Source organism: Peromyscus californicus, unplaced genomic scaffold (genome assembly GCF_007827085.1).
Source record: "Peromyscus californicus insignis strain IS unplaced genomic scaffold, ASM782708v3 Scaffold_4__1_contigs__length_199733344, whole genome shotgun sequence".
Classification (NCBI taxonomy): domain Eukaryota; kingdom Metazoa; phylum Chordata; class Mammalia; order Rodentia; family Cricetidae; genus Peromyscus; species Peromyscus californicus.
Genome location: NW_026294562.1, coordinates 191,079,277 through 191,089,634, shown reverse-complemented (window position 1 = coordinate 191,089,634; position 10,358 = coordinate 191,079,277). Strand labels below are relative to the sequence as shown.

At 38.0% G+C, this 10,358-nt stretch overlaps 1 protein-coding gene across 3 annotated transcripts in view; it reads left to right on the top strand.

Moving 5' to 3' along the window:
* The first annotated feature begins 1,759 nt into the window (after positions 1-1,759).
* The window catches only part of LOC128125349 (vomeronasal type-2 receptor 116-like), a 47,927-nt gene continuing 39,328 nt past the window's right edge, over positions 1,760-10,358 (top strand). For all 3 annotated transcript variants that reach the window (XM_052762686.1, XM_052762687.1, XM_052762685.1), the window contains exon 1: positions 1,760-1,956. In XM_052762686.1, the coding sequence (XP_052618646.1) occupies positions 1,760-1,956 (197 nt within the window). The remainder of the gene's footprint in view (positions 1,957-10,358) is intronic.

Sequence of the window (10,358 nt, the reverse complement as noted above, 5' to 3'; positions counted from 1 at the left end):
CAAATAAAATCACATTTCAGCACAAATAAAATATCACTATATGCATTATTTGAGAATTTAAGGCCTAAGGATGGGTTCCCATGTGAAACCAATATAAAGAAAATATTACACTGTCTCATTAATTTAATATGCACACATACAAACACACAAACATCAGAAAGTTAGAAGGAAACTACTTAGACTGAGGAATGAAATGAGTAGTAAGTTGAGCAGTAGATATGGGCAAGAGTAGAGAAAATACCACCAAAGGACACATGATACATGTGTGAATTGCCAGAATAAAGTATATAAATTAAAAAAATAATTATACACACAAAACAAAGCTGGATATCATTCCCAAACTGGACCACTGGAATTTTTATTTGCACTCTTCGTGAAGGTGATTTTTCTCTGTCTTCCTATGAAAGACTCTTCCTGTCACATTCCTCTATTTCCACATTTTAGACTCCCAGGATAGCTCATCACAAAACCAGAGGTCACGCACTCTTTAAATGTTTATTATTGAATAAACAATAAGATACAGATAAGAACAATAGCCATGTGTGCATCATCTCAAATACTAAATAAGACACATCGCTAACCACAGCAAAGAAGTGCCCTACTTTTGCTTTGCTTTCTTTGTGGTCCACACCCACTGAAAGACAATCGGCCCACACTCATCAGAGCGCTCTCACACTGGCATTGCAGGTTCTAGAGTGCAAACAATAATAGGAAACTAGGAAAGTGTTATAAGAACAATTTACACATTAAACACAGGGCCACTTCTCATTTGTTATTTGCTTCTAAGATACTAAAAAAAGTCTTCTTCACAGCATTTTCTAGATTGTAAAATGAAATAAAACGATGTAGGAAATCAAATATAAAGCAGAAGAAATGAGTCAACACAAGAAATTGATCTACGAGAACTGAGGCTTGGGGACAAAGATGATGTTTTAGAAATCAAATATTCACCTTATCTACGCTTTAATAATGATTGATGTAGAGGGGGAATGAGAGATCTCATTTAGTATTTGAAATGTAGGACAGAAGATCTCTATGAATCTTTTTGAATATTTAAAAACATTTTGTAATGCTATAAATTTAACAGTGGTTCTATGATTAGCTGGATAGTATTAAAATGGCAGGATTAAGGAAATTTTAGAATTTGGTCTGATTATTGGTTCTCAACACAGTGGAAGCACAGGATTGCTTAGAAATTAACTGTCACAGGTGTAGGTCCTGTGCATACTGTGTGTAACTCAATTGCTCTAAATATCAAGCTGCTTTTGTCTACCAGGGACTTTGTGATACAATTCCCAGTATGTAACCATGAATTCTGACTGTGAGTCCCTCCTGAACCATCACTGCAAGTCTCAATGTGGATCATCCAATAAAATCTACTGACATCATTTATAAAGGCATTAACATAAACAGATTATTCAGGCAGTCCTGGGATCAAATTTTCCCAAACTGGCATCCTCCAAAGAGCCTTAATTTCCACAACTATGAGTGATGTCATAAAACTACCTGAACTCTCCTCATATATATTTATAAACCAAATTTAATCACATGGACATCAGATGCAGAGCCCCAGGGAAGAGAGTATCCAAGATTCTCCAGAGGGGAGGGACCATCTGGAGAAAAAGAAAACATGAATTTATAAGTAGTCCCTCCTTTGGCTATAGAAACAAAGCAAGGAAAATATATGGGTGCCCATATAATGTGTTGATCTTAATAGCATTTCACAATGCACACTGCCCAGGTGTCAAGTAAGACAAAGATGTTCGCTTTGATTTTTCTGTTCTTCCTCCTGAACATTCCACTTCTTGTGTCCAGTTTCATTCATCCCAGGTGCTTTTGGAGAATGAAGCAGAATAAAGACAAGGATGGAGACCTGTTGACAGGTTGTATCTTCTTCCTTAGGGCTGTGGAGGAGCATGTTGAGAAAGATTATTTCAACTACATTCTGAATACACAGTAAGTTTCTTTGTATCTTCTTTGTAAATGTGTGATGTAGGTGGGTAGGAAGATGAGAGTCAGAGCATTGCTTTGAGTCTTTTGTCCTGTTACCCAATCTGCACACCAAGAAACAACTCCAGATTCTTTTAGAGACTCAATACTATTTTTCTACTTTTAATTTGTCCAAAGAGTGTTTTGTTATTCTCCGAGTTAGTCTCCTACTTATTAGGCTGGAAGCTGAGCAAAAAAGGACTCTGTATCTTGTCCATCACATACAGCCCTCCTCTTGACAGTTTCCACAGCACAGTAGCTGGTGATGTCTCACTGAAAGAAACCCACTATTCAATGATTATCATTCTAAATGAGTGTAAGTAAATAACTGTCAAGTAGAGTCTGTGATGACCCTTTGATCAGTATGTCACTCCTAATGCATGTGCTAGGACAAATAATATTTGCAGCAACCCTGTCTCCAGAGAATTTTTACATAGCTATTCAGTTACTCTCTCAGATGTTCTTCACGTAGTCACATTGTGCCTTCTAAAGCTGCATCAAGAATAAAAGTGGAGACCTGTCCACTATGAACTTCATATGTGTTCCTGTTTCCCTGTACTTCACTTATAGACATGTGTAACAACTGACCTTTAATTTCATAGTCTAGTTCTTCACTCTCTTTATAGGCTACAGAAGGAATGTGTAGACTATAAATGATATGTTTGCATTCTTTGAAATGTGAGGCTGTAACTAATAGTGGTGACTGCTTACTTTCCTTTTTTTAATTAAGATTTTTTTATTCATTTTACATACCAATCACAGATCCCCCTCTTCCCTCATATGACTGCTTACTTTCATTGTCACTTGCCTGAGTGACAACTGTGGCATGTGATTCTTGGCTACACTTGAAAATAGTTACATACAAGCACATCTCTAACATTATTTAAGAAGCATGCATTTCTTCTCTTTGTGTCTAAGGTGTTTATTCTCTGACACTTATATTTACCTCTTATGTTTCTCTTTCTGTAATTTTACTAGTTATAGCTGCATATTTTACCAATTTGGGCATAATATACATTTTGATTTTGTATATTATTGATAGTTTTTTTCAAACATAGCACTTTAGTCCAGTAGGCAATAGTAACAGCTCAAGGCATTCATGTTTCTTATTGTTTAGTGTGCAGGAGTTGGTGTTTGAGATTCATAAGTTATACTCTCAAATTCTGGGTTGACTGGTACTGAAAATTTCAATGACATTTTTCCATGTGATAATAAAGAATATTCTAAGATGTTTTTTATTTTAAAAATGTATAGATAAACATTTATATTTATTCATAAAGATACCACAGTGGTACAATTTCTAAGTGGAAAATAGATTGTATTTAACTCTGAGTGAATTATTCGGAATGAAAGAGTATGTTTGAGTTTGATGTTTATTGGTCAGATGATATGAAACGAGTAAGAAGATATGGGAGTTATTATTCTTCCCATACACATAAACACAAAATGGTATTTTTCTATTCCTACTAACTTTTAGACTATTTTTATTTTCAAAATTCATAAGCATTTTCCATACACTTTATAATCTTTTATTATACAAACATGTAATATTGGCACAAACAAATCTCAATGCAATTTCCAGATGTTCCTAGTTCTCAGTAATATGATAATGTTGTGCATATGTATGTGGAAATGTACACAAAAGGTGCTTTCTGTAGGAAAATTTTATGTTGGTCAGATATACCAAGTGGGAGTACATTGAACACACCTCTGTAAACATAAAATAGATGACCAATACTGTGTGGCACATGCCCTTAATCTCTGCACTCAGGAAATGGAGTAGGAGTATTGCCGTGGATTTGAGGCCAGTCCAGTCTAAAGCCAAGTGTCATTCAAAATCAGGGAATCCATTATCCTTTTATGGCATAAATGAGTAGTTCTCATGTCCATACACAGATGCATATATTTACCAAATATACTCTGTTATTTAATTTTATTTAAAAATAAATCTTTTAAAAAAACATTTTGTGCCTGTAATAGACAAACCAGAAAGAAAAAAGAACAAGATGAGGATGGACATGAAAGAATATGTTAACTACATTGCCCACTAATTATAATGAATTATAAGTACAGGAGCCAAATGTTGCCCCAGAAAGATTATTGTGCACTCACCAGCCATTCTTTGAATACTTTATCCAATTCAGTTTGTTTCATAAAAATTACCAGAAACTTGGCTCATGCATCACATGTTATATACTATAATTTCAAAAGGAATTCAAGATCAGGTTTACTGTTTGGTCAAGGACTGTGCCCTTGTATTTACCCTCTGAGCAAGCTCACAAAAAACAGAGTTGACAGCCCTCTCTGTGGAAAATGCAATGTCCCATCTTTTTTTTTTTTTAATGGGAGATGCACTCTCATGAACTTTATGAACTTATTGGGCAGCATCTGTCATCATTGGGACATTCCTGGACCTCTACAAATCCCAGCAGATGAGTTTTTTGAGGGTGATTTTGCAGGAAATCCTGTCTCCACTGGTACCATTCCCAGATTCTAAGAAGAGTGTGAGGAAGAGACAGGCTTCACACTATGTCAAACTGTGTAGTGCAAGGGTACAATTCAGAGACATGATGGGACTTCCACATTTCCTGTGTGAAACAAGATGAGGGAAAAAGTAACAAGGAAGGAGATTTTCTAGAATACTTAGCAGAACAGTGTTTACCAGTGTTTATAAGTTTTTAGGAGTGCATGTTACCCCATGATACTCCCTGTGTCCTAGTTCCTTTAGCTTACTTATGGACCCTTCCATCCTATCCTGTGTGATCATGATCAGTTTCCATATCTGTATCTGATGGCCCTCAAAGACACATCTCTACCCCTGGCCATAATCTATTTGATGCTTCACTTCAACCAGAACTGGATTGGGCTGTCTATCTTAGACAATGATCAGGCTATACAATTTCTTTCACATTTGAGAAGAGACATGGAAAAAATACAGTCTGCTTCACCTTTGTGAGCATGATACTGGGCAGCATGTCAAAAGCTGAAGTGTATTATAACCAAATCATGACACCATCCATGAATGTAGTAATTATTTATGGTGACACAAACAGTATTCTAGCTTTGAGCTTTTGTATGTGGGACTCTCTAGGTATACAGAGAATATGAGTCACCACCTCACAGTGGGATGTCACCACAAGTAAGAGAAGATTCACACTTGACTCATCCCTTAGGACTCTAGTTTTTGCACAAAACTATCCTTCGATTTCTGGTTTCAATTTTTTTGTCTGGACATTGACCCATCTCAAATACTCAGATGAATACCTGGCAAGTCTGGGGAATAAAATTTAACTGTGAACTGTTGGCATCTAAGTGTAAGACACTGTAAAACTGCTCATCCAATGCCTCATTGGAATGGCTAATGTTCCAGACTATTGACATGGCCATTAGTGATGGAAGTTATGATGTATACAATTCTGTGTATGCTGTGTCCCTTGCCCTGCATGAGATGCTTTGTCATCAAGAAGATAATCAGCCAATGGACAATAGGAAAAACCTGATATTAGCCTCATGAAGGTAGTGTTTCTTCTGTTGGATGATATTTGGTGTCATCAATGTCATAGTGTTTAAGAGTCTCTCAGATGTGCAAATCTAGTGTATTAAGAAATAATTACCAAATGGAAAGACTTTTGAACATTTTTTCTTTCTGAGGAAGTACATGTAGATGTTGTTTTTAGTCTCTAACGCAAAGCCAATTAAGTGGAAGAAACAATTTATCAATGAAAATCAGTGATTATATTACAAAACACTGAAATATCATCATCCCATCCTAATACTGAAAACATATCAGCCCTTAGTCATTAATGCTCTCCATGTTGAAAAGATGAGCCCTCATTTATTAATTCTCAAATATGTTGTAATCAGTGTAGGACAGGGTTTTCACAAGTGTCCTTAGCTAATTCTGCCCCAACTCTAGGCTCTGAGGAGTAATTATGCATGAAATTGTGCTGTGATTCAGTACAGTGCATACATGCATATTCATGTATGTGAATGGATGCATCTCACTGTGTATGGATGTATGTTTGTGTGTTCCTGTGTATCTGTGTATGTATCTGTGTTGCTTTACATATATGTAGGTTTGTGTCTACCTGTGTATCTGTATTTGTCAGTGTATGTGCCTGCATGTGCCTATGTGGGTATTTTGCATGTTTCTGTGTAGTGGTTGCACATACATATGTCTGTGTTGGTGTATATGGGTGTGTCTGTTGGTATGTCTTTGGATGTGGGCATAAATTTGTCTGTGTCAATGTCTCTCAGTGTGGTTGTTGGTATCTGTGTATCTCCCCATGTGTGTATTTTTCTGAGAACATGTATGTTTGTGTGGGCCTGGGTATATTTTGATTGTTTCTCTTTTTGTGTGTCTATTTGGGTGTATATGTCTCTCTGTCTATATGTGACAGCATGTTTCTCTGTGTGTCTTAGCATGTATGGGAATGTGTGTAAATGAATATGTTACTGTATTATGTATGTATCTTTGTATGGATGTGAGTATCTCTGTGTGTAGCAATGTGTGTGTGTGTGTGTGTGTGTGTGTGTGTGTGTGTGTGTGTGTGTGTGTGTAGTTGTAACCTCTTGATCTAATTCAACAGTGTTACTGCTCTTACTTAATCTTCAAATATTATATTGAGTAGATATAGAGAATAGACAGCCTTGTCTTCTTCCTGATTTTAATGGGGTTGCTTTGAGTTTCTTTCTGTTGACTTGAATTTTGGCTATAGGATGGTTGTACATTGTCTGTATTATGTTGAGATATGTTCCCTGTATTCCTTCTTTCCCCAAGACTTTTATGGTCAAAGGTTGTTGGATTTTGTCAAACGCTATTTCAGCATCTAATGAGATTATCATGTGATGTTTTTCTTTCAGTTTGTTTATAAAGTGGATTACACTGACTGATTTTCATATGTTGAACCATCCCTCAAAATCTGGGATAAAGTCTATTTGGTCATGATGGATGATCTTATTGTTGTGTTTGTGGATTCAGTTTGCAATTATTTGATTGAGTATTTTTTTTTTTTTGTTGATGTTGCCTGGGGATATTCTACTTGGTAATTATTTATTATTTATTTTTTTATTTTGCAATACAATTCAGTTCTATATTTCAGCCACAGATTCCCTTGTTCTCCCCCCTCGCGCCCCCCACACCTTCCCCTCAGCCCACTCCCCATTCCCACCTCCTCCAGGGCAAAGCCTCCCCCAAGGACTGAGATCGACCTGATAGACTCAGTCCAGGCAGGTCCAGTCCCCTCCTCCCAGGCCGAGCCAAGGAACCCTACATAGGCCCCAGGTTTCAAACAGCCAACTCATGCAATGAGCACAGGACCTGGTCCCACTGCCTGGATGCCTCCCAAATAGATCAAGCCAATCAACTGTCTCACCCATTCAGAGGGCCTGATCCAGTTGGGGACCCCTCAGCCATTGGTTCATAGCTCATGTGTTTCCATTCGTTTGGCTATTTGTCCCTGTGCTTTATCCAACCTTGGTCTCAACAATTCTTGCTCATATAAACCCTCCTCTTTCTCGGTAATTGGACTCTCAGAGCTCCACCTGGGGCCTAGCCATGGATCTCTGCATCCAGATCCCTCAGTCATTGGATGGGGTTTCTAGCATGACAATTAGGGTGTTTGGTCATCCCATCACCAGAGTAGGTCAGTTCGGGCAGTCTCTCGACCATTGCCAGCAGTGTGTTGTGGGGGTATCTTTGTAGATTTTTGTGGGCCTCTCTAGCACTTTGCTTCTTCCTAGTCTCATGTGGTCTTTATTTACCATGGTCTCCTAGTCCTTGTTCTCCCTCTCTGTTCTTGATCCAGCTGGGATCTCCCGCTCCCTCAAATTCTCTTTCCCTCGACCCTCGCCTTTCATTATCTCCACTCATGTCCAGGCTGTTCATGTAGATCTCTTCCATTTCTCCATCATTGGGTGATCCCCGTGTCTTTCTTGGGGTCCTGTTTTCCAGGTAGCCTCCCTGGTGATGTGAGTAGCAGTCCAGTCATCCTTGTTCCACATCTAGTATCCTCCTATGAGTGAGTACATACCATGTTTGTCTTTCTGAGTCTGGGTTACCTCACTCAGGAAAATTTTTTCTAGATCCATCCATTTGCCTGCAAAACTCATGATGTCATTGTTTTTCTCTGCTGAGTAGTATTACATTGTGTATATGTACCACATTTTGTTTATCCATTCTTCAGTTGAAGGGCATCTAGGTTGTTTCCATGTTCTGGCTATTACAAACAATGCTAATATGAACATAGCTGAGCAAGTGCTCTTGTGGTATGATTGAGCATTCCTTGGGTATATGCCCAAGAGTGGTATAGCTGGATCTTGGGGGAGATTGATTCCCAATTTTCTAAGAAAGTGCCATATTGATTTCCAAAGTGGTTGTACAAGCTTGCATTCCCACCAGCAGTGGAGGAGAGTTCCCCTAGCTCCACATCCTCTCCAGCATAAGGTGTCTTCAATGTTTTTGATCTTAACCATTCTGACAGGTGTAAGGTGGTATCTCAGAGTTGTTTTGATTTGCATTTCCCTGATGATTAGGGATGTTGAGCAATTCCTTCAATGTCTTTCAGTCACTTGAGTTTCCTCTGTTGAGAATTCTCTGTTTAGTTCTATAGCCCATTTCTTAATTGGACTGTTGGGCATTTTGATGTCTAATTTCTTGAGTTCCTTATATATTCTGGATATCAGTCCTCTGTCAGATGTGGGGTTGGTGAAGATCTTTTACCATTCTGTAGGCTGTGGCTTTGCCTTGTGGACTGTATCCTTTGTTCTACAAAAGCTTCTCAGTTTCAAGAGGTCCCATTGATTGATTATTTCTCTCAGAGTCTGTGCTACTGGTGTTCTATTTAGGAAGTGATCTCCTATGCCAATGCGTTCAAGACTACTTCCTACTTTCTCTTCTATCAGGTTCAGAGTAGCTGGATTTATGTTGAGGTTCTTGATCCACTTGGACTTAAGTTTTGTGCACGGTGATAAATATGGATCTATTTGCAGCCTTCTACATGTTGATATTCAGTTATGCCAGCACCATTTGTTGAAGATGCTCTCTTTTTTCCATTGTGCACTTTTGGCTTCTTTGTCAAAAATTATATGTTCATAGGTGTGCGGATTAATGTCAGGGTCTTCAATTCGATTCCATTGGTCCACATGTCGGTTTTTATGCCAGTACCAAGCTGTTTTTATTACTGTAGCTCTATAGTAGAGCTTAAAGTCAGGGATAGTGATGACTCCAGAGGTACAGGATTCTTTTGTCTATCCTGGGTTTTTTGTTTTTCCATATGAAGTTGAGTATTATTCTTTCCAGGTCTGTGAAGAATTGTGTTGGTATTTTGATGGGGATTGCATTGAATCTGTAGATTGCTTTTGGTAAGATTGCCATTTTTACTATGTTAGTCCTGCCTATCCACGAGCATGGGAGATCTTTCCATTTTCTGACATCTTCTTCAATTCCTTTTTTCAGGGACTTAAAGTTCTTGTCATATAGGTCCTTCACTTGCTTGGTTAGTGTTACCTCAAGGTATTTTATGTCATTTGTGGCTATTGTAAAGGGTGATGTATCTCTGATTTCCTTCTCCACTTCTTTGTCCATTGTATATAGGAGGGCTACTAATTTTTTTGAATTGATCTTGTATCCTGCTATGTTGCTGAAGGTGTTTATAAGCTGTATCAGTTCCTTGGTGGAATCTTTGGGGTCACTCAAGTATACTGTCATGTCATCTGCAAATAGGGAAAGCTTGACTTCTTCCGTTCCAATTTGTATCCTCTTAATCTCCTTATGTTGTCTTATTGCTCTGGCTAGAACTTCAAGTACTATATTGAATTAGTATGGGGAGAGCGGACAGCTTTGAGTTTCTCTCCATTTAATTTGCTGTTGGCTGTTGGCTTGCTGTAAATTGCCTTTATTATGTTTAGGTATGTTCCCTGTATTCCTGATCACTCCAAGACCTTTATCATGAAGGGGTGTTGGATTTTGTCAAATGCCTTTTCTGCATCTAGTGAGAAGTTTGTTTATATGGTGAATTACATTGATGGACTTTCGTATGTTGAACCACCCTTGCATCCCTGGAATGAAGCCTACTTGATCATGGTGGATAATTGTTTTGATGTGTTCTTGGAGTCTGTTTGCCAGTATTTTTGCATCAATGTTCATGAGGGAGATCGGTCTGTAATTTTCTTTCTTTGTTGTATCCTTGTTTGGTTTAGGAATCAGGGCAATTGTAGCCTCATAAAAGGAGTTTGGTAATGTTCCTTCTGTTTCTCTTGTGTGGAACAATTTAGAGAGTTTTGGTATTAACTCTTCTTTGAAGATCTGGTAGAATTCTGTGCTGAAACCATCTGGTCCTGGGCTTTTTTTGGTTAGGAGACTTTTAATG